Source organism: Chlorocebus sabaeus, chromosome 13, assembly GCF_047675955.1.
Source record: "Chlorocebus sabaeus isolate Y175 chromosome 13, mChlSab1.0.hap1, whole genome shotgun sequence".
In the NCBI taxonomy this organism is placed as follows: domain Eukaryota; kingdom Metazoa; phylum Chordata; class Mammalia; order Primates; family Cercopithecidae; genus Chlorocebus; species Chlorocebus sabaeus.
This window is the reverse complement of record NC_132916.1, coordinates 93,603,687-93,620,410: the sequence shown is the minus strand read 5'-3', so window position 1 is coordinate 93,620,410 and position 16,724 is coordinate 93,603,687. Positions and strand designations below refer to the sequence as shown.

General features: G+C 34.6%; 1 protein-coding gene and 1 pseudogene across 1 annotated transcript in view; both read right to left on the bottom strand.

The window, feature by feature from the left end:
• The window catches only part of IBTK (inhibitor of Bruton tyrosine kinase), an 82,012-nt gene that overhangs the window by 34,506 nt on the left and 30,782 nt on the right, over positions 1-16,724 (bottom strand). Inside the window, exons 11-19 of the mRNA XM_038002196.2 lie at positions 15,574-15,748; positions 13,409-14,011; positions 12,088-12,174; positions 10,874-10,956; positions 10,744-10,781; positions 10,186-10,282; positions 4,290-4,391; positions 1,976-2,093; positions 873-933 (exon numbers count right to left, since the gene is read on the bottom strand). Of these exons, the coding sequence (XP_037858124.2) occupies positions 873-933; positions 1,976-2,093; positions 4,290-4,391; positions 10,186-10,282; positions 10,744-10,781; positions 10,874-10,956; positions 12,088-12,174; positions 13,409-14,011; positions 15,574-15,748 (1,364 nt within the window). The remainder of the gene's footprint in view (positions 1-872; positions 934-1,975; positions 2,094-4,289; positions 4,392-10,185; positions 10,283-10,743; positions 10,782-10,873; positions 10,957-12,087; positions 12,175-13,408; positions 14,012-15,573; positions 15,749-16,724) is intronic.
• Positions 9,707-9,805, bottom strand: LOC119625452 (U6 spliceosomal RNA; annotated as a pseudogene).

Below are 16,724 nucleotides of genomic sequence, written 5' to 3'. Positions count from 1 at the left end.
TGGTCTATTCAGGGATTCAACTTCTTCCTGGTTTAGTCTTGGAAGAGTGTAAGTGTCCAGGAAATTATCCATTTCTTCTAGATTTTCCAGTTTATTTGCGTAGAGGTGTTTATAGTATTCTCTGATGGTAGTTTGTATTTCTGTGGGGTCGGTGGTGATATCCCCTTTATCATTTTTAATTGAGATATCACTTTTCAAATACAAAATCTGTGAAGTTGTTTTTGTTTTTTGTGCAGACAGGGCTCTTGTCATGTTGGCCAGACTGGTTTGGAACAACTGGTCCCAAGCGAACCTCCCGTCTTGGCCTTCCAAAATGCTGGGATTACAGGCATAAGCCACCACACCCAGCCTAAGGATGTTTTTTAAATTATGTAATATATTCCATTTTTCATATTTGGTGACATTGACTAGAACAGCCTTAAATGCTCAATAACTTCCGAAATTTACAAGAGTGGGTTGAATTTTGATTCAATTCAATAAAAACTTTATTCCATAAACCTGCCAAAAAAAGAAACTTTAGAAAAAGCTCCACTTTATTATTAAACATAGAGTAATCCATTTCTTAAGGATCATATGAATTCATCTTTTTGCACTGTCCTGACCTTTGGTAAATAACAAAAGACTCACTCTGAAGTTTTCAATAACTTTCATTTATAAATAAATTAATAAATATTAACTTTATTATTAAATATCTTGAATTTTGATTATCATACTTATCTGTGAGATCTGTAAAGGAATCCTATATCCTCAGTTTTAAAAGATCTTAATGTACTTGAAGTCATTAGGAAACTATTCCATTGATAAGTCTAATCTAATATACTGCTTAAGCTGGTAATATTATAGCCGCAAAAAAATTAAAACATAAACCTTACCATTTTCCGGTAAAACTCAGAAAGATCCTTCAAAACACCATCACTTAAAACATCAAGAGACCTAAAATACAGGATACAAAATTCTATCTTAAGATTCAAGTTACTTGATAACCGTCAAGATGTTCACACATGTAGATATTTCATATTGCCAGATAAGTAACAAAGTTGTTTTTTAAGCATTATATATAGCAGTTGCTACAAACTTGGAAATAGATGTGGTTATATACTACGTATTTCAAATAAACAGCAAAGCAAACATATTACACAAATATCTTGAATAAAACTCAAGCAACTTTTTTTTTTGGGGGGGGGGCGGGGGGACAGAGTCTCACTCTGTCATCCAGGCTGGAGTGCAGTGGTGCAATGTCAGTTCACTGCAACTGCTGCCTCCTGAGTTCAAGTGATTCTCCTGCCTCAGCCTCCCAAGTGGCTGAGACTACCAGGCACACACCACCATGCCTGGCTAATGTTTGTATTTTTATTAGAGATAGGGTTTTCACCATCTTGGCCAGGCCAGTCTTGAACTCCTGACCTCAGGTGATCCACCTGCCTCAGCCTCCCAAAGTGCTGGGATTACAAGCATAAGCCACCACACGCGGCCTCAAGCAACTATTACAAATTAATGTACAAAGAATCTTCTCTACTTGAGAAGGTTTTCATAAAAATCAACTAAATGAATCTATGTAATGCTTTTAGAACACTGTCTAGCATACAGTTAATAGTCATTACTATTAAAGTAAAATATAAAAACAAACTACACAATGAAGCTTTAAAATAAAAACTGACACCAGGAACTCTAATCTCAAATTTCCGTATTCTCCTGTTCTCGTCAATGATTTTATAGCAAGTAAAATACTCTGACCTTATATTTTTTAAAAAGTATAAATTTATTTCATTTTAAAAAGATCACTGATAAAAACTTTCAAAAGTTTTTAAGAGAGCTCTAATTCTAAAATGTACATAACTTCTAAATCATCAACATTTATCAAATTCTTTCCATCCAGGTAAACATCATTGTTAACATTTAAATCACTAATAATATCTGCTATTATATATAAATATCTCCTTTTGCAACAATCATACAATATATGTACCTTACTTACCTTGCTTCAAGTAAAGCTGCCATATTCAATCCTATAAACTGCAAACAAGACAGTTTCAACTGTTTTGCATTATACATTGCTGCAAATTCCAGTAGCATAGCAGCATTCTTCAGGGTAACTACAAAGAAAGACAAGATTTGCAAAATTAGATAAAAAGCACATTACCACAGCAAAATAAAATACATTTATGTCTAAAGCTCTAAGATTTGAACATTTGGAATAAAGAAAAAAAAATTCTTGCCGAAAATAAGTCAATTCTGGGGCAAATATGTAACTCTTCCATCCCAATATGCCAAAATAATTTCAAAAGATTGGCTATGAGGAAAAATAAGCTCACACAGAAGAATATTCTAAGCAAAACAAAATACAGAAGGGGCATAGTGCCACCCAAAAGCAAACACATAAGAACTGACAATCTTCCACCTAACATTTTCTGAATAATATTAAAAAGCTTTCATTAATGAACAATTTTCCTTTTCATTTACATAGCAGTTATTCCCTCTTCCATAAAACTAAAAAAGATATAAAACTAAGAAAAACTGATGAAATAATTCTGTAAAATATATTAACACTGAGTTATCTATCAGAATTTATGTGGGTATATTTATATATATATATGAAGTATATAAATATATACATATTTTGAAAATATGTACATCACAATCATACCATAATATTTTTCATGCCAGTGAAAAATCTGATATACTGTGCAAAAGATTCTGGATTTAGTTACAATCCTAGTAATATTATATATAAAGTACCCATTTTCCTAGAGACTCTCCCAGAATATTCTACCTATGTAACAGGTAACTTTCAGCTTCCTGTTCCCTCCACTATTTTTCTTAATTACTCTATCAGTACCAGCCAATAGGGGAACACAGCTGTTTTCTACATTTGGCTTCTTGCATTTCTTTTTCTTTCTCCCCTGTAATTCTATCAAAAGTTGCAACTGCTGCAGTCAATAATGGTCTCTGTCTCACTCCTGACTAACCTACATTTTCAACTAATGATGAACACAGAAATGGAAGGAATGATAAAGTCAGATCATATAAAAACTTCTTTAGAGTTGTTCACTTGGGAACAAGTATCCACATATTCCTAATAATCAGAGACCAAAGAAGTGGTAGCCTCCTTTTCCTAGGTTCTAGGAACATCAAGGAATTAATAAAGGCAACTGTGCAGCCAGAGCCATGAAAGAACATTGAGGAAGAAAAACTGTACAAGTGTAAAATATCACTTATATATACGTCTTATACCTGTTGTATGCTGTGTCCTTTATTTTAAAATATTTTTCTTTTGTTGCTTAAAAGATCAGGGCTGTTGCTCTCTATTTAATAACCAAGGAGTAGACAGTCCATAGAGCTCAAGAAAAGTGAGAACTAAAATGCCAAAGCCAAGACAAACTCCTAGCAAGAATGAACTAGAAAAAAATTGACAGGTATTCCCTTCACACTTCCTGAAGTAGCAATGAAGCAGAACAGATAGAAGATTAGAAAGCCAGAAAGGCTGTCACGTGGAAGCTAAGGAAAGTTCACCTTTACTCTAGAGTAAGCAATTATAAATATGTAAACAAGGGAAGACGTAACTACCTCCTTAAAGAAACAGAAGTAGACAGGAGAAAGAGCATTTAAAGCACTACTGTGACACTATACAGAAGGAACAGATAACAGTGACCTCAACTGCATAGTGACAGTAAGAACCCAAAGGTAGGCGAAATGTGACCAACACAGTTAAGAGCAGTAAGTTTTGACAGCTGAATGAATTTGAGTGTCAGGACCAAAATAACAAAGAAAAACTAATTTTGGATTTCAAAGCAGAGTGTCCAGGAGGACAGCCATGAAATTAACTAAAATAATGAAGAGAGTAAGAAAGAAGAGTTCAAGAAAAAAAGAGATGTGCTTTGTTCAGATATATAATGGGAAAGTTAAATTTTAAAAATCATTGCAAATAGTAGAAAATGGGTAGCTAAAAACACCTAAAGGCAAGATCAGGGCAAGAGTACGAAAATTTCACTTTCAAACTCTCACCCTGGAAATTAGCAAATAAACTTGACACCATCTTTATTCTTCAAGGTTTTATGACATTTCAATAAAAATATTACATTTCAATTCTAAGTCGTATATATTTTCACATATTTCTACAATAAAAGTTCACTTACAAATGATGGCATGTAGTAATTTACATATTTTGGCAGGTTTTCATGGTACCAAAAAAATGGTCTATTTTACCATACATGGAATCATAAAGTCAATAAAGTAAAGTAATCCTTGATGAACCTGAAAACATACTAATACTCAAATTCAAAATTACTCACGTTTTTCAGTTAATGCTACTTCACAAATCTCTTTCAACCGGGTTATGAGAAGTTGATCAGCCACCACAAGAACACTACAAATAAAATCTACATTTTGAGATTCTAAAAAGAGAAAGAAAACACACATCACTCTTTCTTTGCATACATTATATCTAGAAAAAAAAATTTGAAGTAATGAGGACACTAGAAAAGAAATTTAAGATTATTTTCTAAATGTTGAAAGGGCAACTATAATAAAAAGTAAATACATCAAAATATATTTCTACTTTTTAGGTAGAAAGCTGACAAAATTACACCAAAATGTCTTGGTCTCACACTAGGACCACAAAATGGCCAACTTAAGTTGATCATTTCAGTCTAGAAGGCTACTAGAATGCCTGACTTGTTTATAATCTCCCATGTTGTAAGAAAAACACTTCTCAAACTAATACAAAGAGAGAAACTCAAATCTCAGCATCACACTTAATATATATAGTGTGGGGAAATAATGCTCTTATACTTTCTTATTTAAAATAAAATTAGTCGTCTAAGAGTGCTTTTTTGTAACTATAGGAGTTCCTTAATTTAAAACAACTTTGTTGGGCCAGGTGCAGTGGCTCATGCCTGTAAACTCAGCACTACGGGAGGTGGAGGCAGATGTACCACTTAAGACCAGGAGTTTGAGACCAATCTGGCCAACACGGTGAACACATCTCTACTAACAATACAAATATTAGCTAGGTGTGGTGGCACATGCCTGTAGTGCCAGTTACTGGGGAGGCTGAGGCATGAGAATTGCTTGAATATGGGAGGCAGAGGTTGCAATGAGCCGAGATCACACCACTGCACTCCAGCCTGGGCAACACAGTGAGACTCCATCTCAAAGAAATAAAAAATAATAAAAAATAAAACAACTTTCTTGGTCCTAAGTACTACTAATGGCTTTTTACCCCTAAGCCACTGCCAAAATAACATAAATTGAAAGAAAAAAATAACAACAACAGAGAAAGAGAAGAAAGGGAAAAAAAGATTAAGAAAAAAATCTGAAATAGAAAAGAGCTTTAAAATACAAGGCAAAGATGAAGTCACTAGGAATGACAGACTAAGAACTTCTAATTCTCTCCTCTAAAAAAAAAAATACAGTAAGACAACTGTGGAAAATTGTCATAATCAACTTTGTCAGAATTCTGAAATCAGCCAAAAGCTTATAATAATCTAGGAAGTGTTTACTTAAGAAAAGCAATTGAATCTTGTTAAGAACAGTGGGATCTGGGACACTGCAGCCTTTCCTATTCAGATCTTCCTCTCCCCTCCTCCACAGCAGTACTGAAAACCAACAGCTCCATAATCATAGTGAATCACATTGACAGCCTAGTAGCCACAGAAGAAGACAGAACAGTTGTAGAGCAATAGTATCCTTATTTGACCTGTCTGCTAGTTCCCGGAAAATCCCACTAGAATGCTTATCTTTATTTGACCTGACTCAAAGCTTGCCCAGTGACAACAGCTTTTTATCTGGGGGCAAACAATTAGCAGTAAGTAAAGTAAAGATATAGAATTAGTGATCAAAAAACTTCTACAAAGAAGACTCCAAGACTAGATGGCTTAATTGGTTAATCTGACTGAATATTTAAAGATGAATAATATAATTGATGCATTATTACAAGATAAATTAATACAATTCTCCACAAACTCTGCAAAAAGTAGAAGATGAAGAACACTTTCCAACTTAGACAAGGAGGCCAATATTATGCTGATACTAAAAACAGACAGGGACATCACAGGAAAACTAAACCAATATCCCTTACAATTAAAGATGTGAAAATCCTCAAAAAATGCTACAAAACTAAATCCAGTAACATATAAAAAGGAATTATATAATATGACCTAGCAGAATAAATCCAAAATGAAAGGATGATTCAACATATGAAAAATCAATCAATGTAATACACAAAAATAAAGCATAATAAACACATGACCATCTTAAGAAACAGAAAAACATTTGACAAAAATCCCACATCCTTTCATGATAAAAACACTCAATAAACCAGGAATAGAAATAATCTTCCTCAACCTGATAAATGGCAACAACAAAAAACCCACAAGTAAAAAGGCTGAATGCTTTTTCCTAAGATCAGAAACAAGACAAGGATGACCACTGTTGCCACTTCTATTCAACAGAGTACTAGAGATTCATCTAATCAGGGCAATTAAGCAAGAAAAAGAAATAAAGCACACCCAAATTGGAAAGGCATACTTAAAACCATCTCCATTTGCAGATGACATGATATTGCATATAGAAAATCCTAAGGAATCCACTAAAAAAACTATGAGAATTAGTCAACAAGTTCAGCAAGGTTGCAGGATATAAGATCAATATACAAAAATCAATTGTAATTCTAAACACCAGCAAAGGACAATCCAAAAATAAAATTTAAAAAAAGTTCCATTTAAAATAGCATTAAAAATTCTTAATAATTTTTAACTAAGAGCAAGGTTTGTACACTGAAAACTACATAAATCATTAAAAGAAATAAAAGACTTAAATAGACAAATAAATGGAAAGACAGCCAGTGTTAATGGATTATAAGACTTAAATATTAAAATGGCAATAATCCCCAAGCTGATCTACAAATTGAATGTGATTCGTATTAAATTCCCAGCTGCCTTTATTGCAGAAATTGGCAAACTAATCCTAAAATTCACATGAAAATTCAAGAAACCCAAAATAGCCAATACAATCTTGAAATAGCAGAACATAGTAAGAAAACATACATTTCCCAATTTCACAACTTACAACAGAGCAATGGTAATCAAGACAGTGCTATACTGGCATAAACAGAGTTCACTGAAATAGAATTGAAGAGTACAGAAAAAAACCTTTAAATTTATTGTCAGCTGATTTTTGACAAAGGTGCTAAAACAATTCAATGGGAAAACAAATGTATTTTCAACAAATGGTACTGAAAAAATAGGACATACAGATGTAAAAGAATAAACTTGGACCCATACCTCACAACAAATGCAAAAATTAACTTAATAAGAATGGTGGTTACTAGAGGACAGGGGATTAGGGTAATGGTGAGATACTGGTCAAACAGTACAAAATTACAGTTATAAGATGAATGAATAGGATCTAGACCTTATATACAGCATGGTGACTACACTGATACTAATGTACTGCATACTTGAGATTTGCTGAAAGACTAGATCTCAAGTACTTTCGCCACACACACAAAAAAAAGGTAACTATGTGAGGTGATGGATAGCTAATTAGCTTGATTGTGGTAATTATCTCTCTATATATAAACATAGATATTATATATATATCTCAAAGCGTCATGTTATACACTGTGACTATACATAATTTTTACTTGTTAATTACACCTTAATAAGACTAGGGGGAGAAATTAACTCAGAATGGACCAAAGACCTACATGTGAGAGACAGAACTATAAAACTCTTAGGAGAAAACATATAGGGTAATCATCATGACCTTGGATTTGACAATGAATTCCTAGATATGACACCAAAAACATGAGTAACAAGTCAACATAGATAATTTGGATATCATCAAATGCCTGTAATCCCAACACTTTGGGAAGCTGAGGCAGGAGGATCACTTGAGCCAGGAGTTCCAGACCAGCCTGGGCAATATAGGGAGGTTCTATCTCTACAAAAACTGTTTATAAATTAACCAGGCATGGTGGTGCACAGCTGTAGTCCCAGTTACTTGGGACGCTGAGGTGGGAAGGATCACTTAAGCTCAGGAGGCCAATGCTGCAGTGAGCCATGACCATGCCACTGCACTCCAGCTTGGCCAACGGAATAAGACCCTGTCTCAAAAATAAAATAAAAATAAAAGTTTTTGTGTTTTAAAGGACACTTTATCAAGGAAATGAAAACAATTCAGAGGAGAGAAAACATTCGCAAATCATATATCCCATAAGGGACTAATATCCAGACTATACAAAGAACTCTTGCAGCATCTTAAAAAAACAAATAACTGAGAAAAAAAAGTGTTCAAAGGACATGAGTATGTATCCAAAGAAGACATGCAAATGACCAAAAAGCATATGAAAAGATGTTCAACATCATGAGTCATTAGTGAAATACAAATCAAAACCACAATGTTGTATAACTTCACACCCATTAGGATGGCTATAATAAAAAAAGTTGATATTAGTAAGTGTTGGCAAGGATGTGGAGAAACTGGAACCCTCACACTGTCAGTGGTAAAGTTAAATGGTACAGCTAGGCACTGTGCAGTCTGGCAGTTCCTAAAAAATTAAACATATGACCCAGCATTTCCGCTTCTAGGTATATGCCCAAGAGAAATGAAAACATAGGCCCACAGAAAAACAGGCATGAGTGTTCACAGCAGCATGATTCCTAATAGACAAGAGGTAAAACAACCCCAACATCCATCAACTGAAGAATAAATGTGTTATATCCACATAATAAATATTACTTGGCAATAAAAAAGAATGAAGTGTTGGTACCTGCTACAACACGGAAAAAATTTTAAAACATCGTACTTAAGTAAAATGAGTTAAATACAAAAGGCCGCATGATGTTTGATTATATTTATATGAAATGTCCAGAATAGGCAAATCCATAGAGACAGAAAACATAACAGGGGTTTTCTAGGGACTGGGGATAAGAGAGAGTGGAAAGTGTCTGCTAATGGGTACAAGGTATCTTTCTGGGGTGATGAAAATGTTCTAGAATTATACAGTGATGATAGTTGCACAAATTTGTAAACATACTAAAAACTACTTATTGTATGCTTTAAAAGTATAAGTTTTATCATGCAAATAATTTCTCAATTCTTAAAAAGAAATGAAAGAAGTAGAGAAAAACATACCATGTCTCAGTTATCTTACTCTAAGTATACAAATCTTCAAAAATCTTGTCCTCGGTTAAACTCTATCTCCTTTACAAGACTACCCAGATTTCCTAGGCAGACTCAGAGGCTAGCTTCTTAAAAATGCACCAGCTTTTTAGAGAATTACTCTGTTGGATTATATTTGTTTTCTATACATTTGTCTTCTCCACTAAATTGAGTTTCTTGAATATAGAAAAAGGTCTATTCACTTTTTTATAATCCCCAATATACAGCTGGGGTTAAAAAAACTAATGGAATATGACAGAACATCCAGTACCACTCCAATGACTAAACATACTTTGTAACTAAAAGTTAGTGTTTTGCCTAACAAAGTATATAAATCACCTCTCTTCATAAATTTTGGTACAATTTTTAATCTGTTTCTTTCAAGATATGTAACCACAAAGGGGAAAAACAAGTAAGAAAGAACTTATGCAAGTATTTGTCAAAACTATCCCTGTTGTCAATTCATTCACCTCCATCATAAAAGTAGTTGGAAATTGAACTGCTAAATCTAATTTCAACCATTACATACAATTCTTTTTTTTTTTTTTTAATGAAATGCTTCACAAATTTGCATGTCATCCTTGTACAGGGGCCATGTAATCTCTGTATCATTACAGTTTTAGTATACTTGCTGCCAAAGCGAGCACTAATTCTCAAAGAGTTCATTTTCACATGGGTATTGAAAACCTTCTTTTTCTGCTCCTTTACTATTAGCAATCATTCCTATTGCTTATTCTAAATTAAGCCTTTATTGGCCAGGCATAGTGGCTCACACTATAATCCTAGCACTTTGGAAGACTGAGGTGGAATAATCCCTTGAGCCTAGGAGTTTGAGACCAGCCTGGGCAACATAATAAGACCCTGGTCTCCACAAATAATAAAAAATAAATTAAATATTTTAAAAATAAAATAAATTAAGCCTTTATTGATGGCTTTTGTTCATTAGAAAATAAGATTCATGTTGATTTTACCATTATTCCATTATATCTGAAGTATCTACAATGTCCTAACTCTTATTAATACCTTTTATCACCACAGCTTCATCAGTATAGAGGTAGTCCAAAATAACTTTTAATATATCAGAATGTATTGGCATTTCCAGAGCTGCACAACTGGAAGCCTAAATAAAATAAGACAAAATAAAGTAAAATAATTCATTGTAAACAATAAAATATTACATTCTAATTTGGGTTATTGGTACAAAACACTCTGAACAGGAAATCACATCAAATGCAAAAGAACATAAAATTTACAAAACACATGGCTAAAATAATATTAAATTTAATTTTAAAACACAACATGAAAAAGGAACAAAAATTCAGAAAACAAGAAACACAGTGGTGTTCCTAGTACATTTCTAAATAATAACAGGGAAATTTTTATTTAAGTAGCTTCTTGGCAATAATTTTAAATTCTAAGAGTTGCTATTTTCCAGCAGCCTCAAGCATAAATAAAGTTTAATATAAATGAAGAACTGAACTAAAATATCGAGTTCTGATTTTGAATTTCTTTACTACATAATTTCCACAAAATATAAAGAAACATAGTTACCAACCTAGGCGCTTTTTACTTAAATCTTACCTCAATCCATGAGCTACTCAGCATACTATGAAAATATTCTAAAAGGAAAAAAAAAAAAAAGTTCAATGCAATAAGAATAGTGAAACAATAATAGAGCAAATAAATTAGCAGCTTTAAAAAGTACACCTACCAAGTCTAGCACAAAGAACACATTTATGACAAGGAAATTCCTTTCCATCCACTGATTTCATGGTCACGTCACACAGAAATGAACTGGAAGAAAATGTTTAATTGAAGCAAGTGCAATTTCTTTACATATTTAATGAAAAAGATTATAGGATTTGGCTTAACTTTCAATTTTCTCTTAAAGGTGGCAGAGAATAAATAACTTGCAGGAATACATACAATAAAATACTTCCTCTTCTTCCACCTTAGGGAAGATAAGGGCCTTAAAGACAGTATTTGAAAAGGGAGTCAAATACAAATATTCAAAAGGTATTTTTCTGATTTTCCTTTTTTTCTAATTTCAGACAAACTGTTAATAATACTAAGTGATATCATATTTAAGTCTCTGTAATTCACTTATTTGTAGTAGCTAATCTGGGCCAACCACAGTTGAAACAACTCCACAGTTTATCCTTCTCCAAAACCTTTCCACTTACACAGAAAGTATGAATAGCTAAAAGCAAAACTTTTTTTTCTTTGAGACGGAGTCTTGTTCTGTCACCCAGGCTGGAGAGCAATGGTGCAATCTTGGCTCACTGCAACCTCTGCCTCCCAAGTCCAAGCGACTTTCCTGCCTCAGCCTCCTGAGTAGCCAGGATCACAGGCACTCGCCACTATGCCTGGCTAATTTTTGTATTTTCTTAGTAGAGAGAGGGTTTCACCACGTTAATCAGGCTGGTCTCAAACTCTTGACCTCAGGTGATCCACCCGCCTCGGCCCCCTCAAAGGGCTGAGATTACAGGCGTGAGCCACCACGCCAGGCCCTAAAAATAAAACTTTTTAACAATATATTTAGAATAGTATATTTATTATTAAACATTTTTTATATTAAAGGAAATAATCATAATGATGAAGAGATATAATTAATTTGGTTTGAGGGCTCACAATATTTCCTAACTATAACAAGGCACAAAATTCAGGCAAGAAAAAATAAAAATTAAAAGTTCCTCTATTAGAAAGTCATCAGAAAGAAAAAACTCCTTTGATGTCTTCAGCAGTTAGTATTTTATCAATTTACTTCAACAGCTCCCCAACATTTCCAAAAATGCAGAATACTAGAAAAGGTAAGAGGGTACCGACCTATACATTTTGCTTCATATGTGGGTAAGCAGAGATCTATTTCCACACTTAAGTGCCAAAATTTAGAGATGAAATGTTAATCTTCCTTTCCTTACTTACCATTTTTTCTGACTTAGCTTCAGTTTATTACCAGTTTTCTTGGCAATAACATTAATTTTTTCATTTTCAAATCTGACTCCATCTAACCTATCAAGGAAAGATAAAAATTAACAATTGATATATATAATTCCCTTACAAAAATAAACATACAACAAAAAATCCAACAAATTAGCTTACACCTAAATATAATACTATATCCTAAAGTATCTCAACAAACCCCTACTCTGAGATAAAGAAGTATCATACTTTTTCTTCTATTTTAGTTAGAATTCAAAATAGATTAAATATTACTGACAAAAGACAATCAAAGCCATAGCACAAAGTTTTTCTTTTTTTTGAGATGAAGTCTCGCTGTGTCACCCAGCTGGAGTGCGGTGGTGTGATCTCAGCTCACTGCAACCACCACCTCCCAGGTTCACGTGAATCTCCTCCCTCAGACTCCCCAGTAAGTGGGACAACAGGCATTTACCACCATGCGGGGCTAATTTTTGTAATTTTTTGTAGAGACAGGGTTTTGCCATGTCAGCCAGGCTGGTGTCAAACTCCTGACCTCAGGTGATCTGCCCACCTCAGCCTCCCAAAGTGCTGGGATTACAGGTGTGAGCCACCGCACCCAGCCCCTTCATTACTTCTAAACAGAAAACATGATACACCCCCCACCTCTGTTCCCACCCTACAACTAAGGTTTAACTGCCACAAGCAACATAAATACCTTAAAAAGAGAGAGAATTTCAAATAATCTGATTCATAATATGATACTATGGTATTAGGCAATTTAAATACGACAAAACCATACCAACAATATGAGATAAATATTATCTTTCCCATTTCTTATATTGAGAAACTGAGGTAAAAGAAAGAAAATTGTCCCAGCCAGGAATAACAAAGCTAAGAGACATGTATGTCTAACTTGAAAGACCTTTCCAGCATACCACACTGCCTGCCACTCCAGATCCCTGTTACATACACAAACCAGAGTTCAAACCCACCAATAGCTTTCCCATACATTAATGTAATCCAACCAAACCAGAGTTCAAACCCAACAACAGCTTTCCCATCCATTAATGTAATCCAAGAAGTCCCAGAGATAGCTCTGCCAGCAAATGTAGGAAAGACACATCCATGTACCTCCCCCAAAAAAGGAAGGGTAGGGAGAAAGGGAGAGAGAGGAAAAGGAGAGAAAAGAGAAGAGAAGGGGATGGAACAAGTGAGAGGTGACTGCGGGAGGGGAAAGAAAAGAAAAGCAAGGAAAAAAGGGTGGGAAATTTTTTAAAGGAGGACTGAATGACGTACAGGAACAGATATAAAGGAGAAATCATACCTACTACTCAAATTACTGAAGCCAAATTTCTTTGCAACAGTTTGCAACATTCTTACAGGATCATCTCCCCTAATATTTTTTCCTTTTTTACAAGATTTAGGTTTGCTCATCTGCCTTTCACTAACTGCTTGAGCTTGATTACTTTTGTAAACTTCAAATGCAGACTTCTGGTTATCATCTTCATGGAAATTCACTTCATTCAAATGAGAATTCAGAGTTCCCTGATACTCTTCTGGGTTTTTGTTTAAGTGTATTCTTGGTTTGAAGCCATGAGTCAAAAAGTCACAAGTATCTGTGTATATAAATTGTAAAAGGTATTCAAACATGTCAGGATGAACCTTCTCTACCACAAAGAGATGGCACCCTGCAGAATCTTCATCTTTCCGGTAAATATCTGTAAATTCTGAAGTACTGCCATCTGAAAGAAACAATTTCTGAAAAAAATCAGAACGCACTGCCAAAATATATTTGTGTGCAGGGAAGAGTCTATTGCCAACTTGAAATGTCACATCATGAATGCTGTCCATTTCATCTGTTTCCCTCAACAGTTTGCCAAACTCTTCAAAAAAGGATGATGAGGACACAGCTGGAATTTCATAAAGGCTAGAAACAAGATAAAAACAAATTATGCTTCAAAAAAAAATGAAGGAAATCCTTTTCCATATCTAGCCAATTTTCCTTTAAAATGCAATTTTTTAAACAGTATTTAGAAAATTTTAAATTTGGCATTTCCTAAAATACAGGAATATTGCACAAAGCCCTAGATACTATATCATCCTTTAATTTGTTTTCTATTCCTTTTTATATTTATATTCTATTCTTCTCTCAAATTAAAATGGTAAGAACTAAGTTGTCCATATCCCTGGTTCTTACAGTACTATGGGAATGCAATTACACTGTCCCAACCAACATTTCACCCTTCTCAGTAGGAAGACCAACCCTCCTGTGGTTTGCTTTGGATTGACAAATTTCTCAGGAGATGAGATTTCAACGCTAAAACTGGGGCAGGCCTGGGCAAACCAGGATGGATGATCACCCTACTTGCAGAATTTCCTCCCTCTTCAACAGTACCCTTGATATTTATCTTAACCTGATACCTCTCTGCTAATGTGACTTAGGAGATTTGCACTGGGATTTACAGACGGCGCCACAACACTTCTTTTGCCAATTTTCATCATATTCAAGGGTGAGAAATTTTTGCAAACTGCCTAAGAAATATTTATAATACTTTTTTCAGAATCTGAGAACCTAGGGTACATCATAAAGTATGAAAGACAAGTCAGGTGGGGTGCGGTGGCTCATACTTGTAATCCTAGCACTTTGGGAGGCCGAGGCTGGCGGATCACCTGAGGTCAGGTGGTCAAGACCAGCCTGGTCAACATGGCAAAACCCCATCTCTATCGCGGTGGCTCAAGCCTGTAATCCCAGCACTTTGGGAGGCCGAGACGGGCGGATCACGAGGTCAGGAGATCGAGACCATCCTGGCTAACACAGTGAAACCCCGTCTCTACTAAAAAATACAAAAAACTAGCTGGGCGCGGTGGCGGGCGCCTGTAGTCCCAGCTACTCGGGAGGCTGAGGCAGGAGAATGGCGTAAACCCGGGAGGCGGAGCTTGCAGTGAGCCGAGATCTGGCCACTGCACTCCAGCCTGGACGACAGAGCGAGACTCCGCCTCAAAAAAAATAAAATAAAATAAAATAAAATAAAAAATAAAAAAAAATAAATAAAAATACAAAAATTAGTTGGGTTTGGTGGCAGGCACCTGTAATCCCAACTACTTGGGAGACTGAGGCAGGAGAATCGCTTCAATCTGAGAGGTAGAGGTTAGAGTGAGCCAAGATTGTGCCACTGCACTCTAGCCTGGGCAACAGAGCAAGACTCCATCTTAAAAAAAATGAAAAATAAAAAAATAAACTTTGCGAGTGCATGTATAGATATTTTCAATATTTTCAATAAATGTCAGTTTACAAACTAAAGGAAATATTCATCACTCTGAGGATAACAAATTCTACCTCTGGATTACCCTATAAACATGTTTATGTCTAAGGTCTCTATAGGTCTTGGCAACAACTCTTCAATTAAATTTGCACCAGGAGCTACTGAAAACAAGAAAATTCAGTGATTGTTCCTTCTAAAAAGTGAAATTTAATATATACAAGTATACCTTGTTTTAGGATCTGACTGCAGGATTGCAAAGTTGCATCCACTTGGATCTGTGCTGACACTAACAGCTCTATGTGCAAAGGTAAGTTTCTCAAGTCGAATTCTTTCATACACACTATTTATATCAGAGACATAAGACACATCTGATGAGGAATTGTGAAGGTTTGATAAAATCTCTGTTAAAAAAAAAAAACTACCATTAATCAAGGCTTTACCGAAACCACTAAAATGATTGAGAAGTAAATGGAATAGAAAAGCAGTTAGAAAACTATGGAAATCTTTTTCATATATATTCAGTGTTTTTGAAGAACTACATCCTCTCTTCAACACATTTTGCACTGAATATATTGGTTGTATTATAAAGGAAATTTTTGGTGGATCGATTCTAAAATATCCATGATTCCATCTCTTTCAACAAACACATCCTCCATACTGCAACCGAAGTTACCCTTCTAAAAAGCAAATCTAGTGTCATACTAGCTTTTAAAATTCTTCAACTTAAACTTGCTGTTGCCCAAAGGGAAAAAAATTCTCTAACTTGGATTAAAAATATATAAATCTAGTGTCTTCATAATCTGCTTGTTTATTTGCTTCCTGCCTTTCTCTTCCCCCTTTCTTGCATGTATTCAGAAAATATGTGAGTGACCAAACAGGGCTACTGTGGTATCATCAGTCTGGTGATATAGTAGTGAAGAAGACAGACATGTTCCTGCTCTCATAGAGTACACAATCTAGCAGGGAAGATAGACATTACACAAATTATTATATCATTGCAAGTAAAATCAAGGTTATGAAGGCAAAGGATACAGTGCTTCCACAAAGATATGAAATTTACATGAATGAAATGATTCTGGCTGTAGTGTGAAGAATGTTTAAGGTAAACAAAGAATAGATATAAAGAGGCCATTTAAGGAATTACTGTAAATCCAGGAAAAGAATTAAAAGATGATATAGACTAGGTTGTAGCAATGAATCTGTAAAAAAGTGGAAAGATATAAGAAACATCTGAGAAAGAGAACAAAACTTGATGACTGATTAATTCTAGCGTAAGGGAAATCTGAGTGTCAAAGATAATAATTTACTGAAATAGAAAACACTGAGAAGCAGAAGTTGGAGCATGAGATCATGAATTCAGTTTCAGATCACTAAATA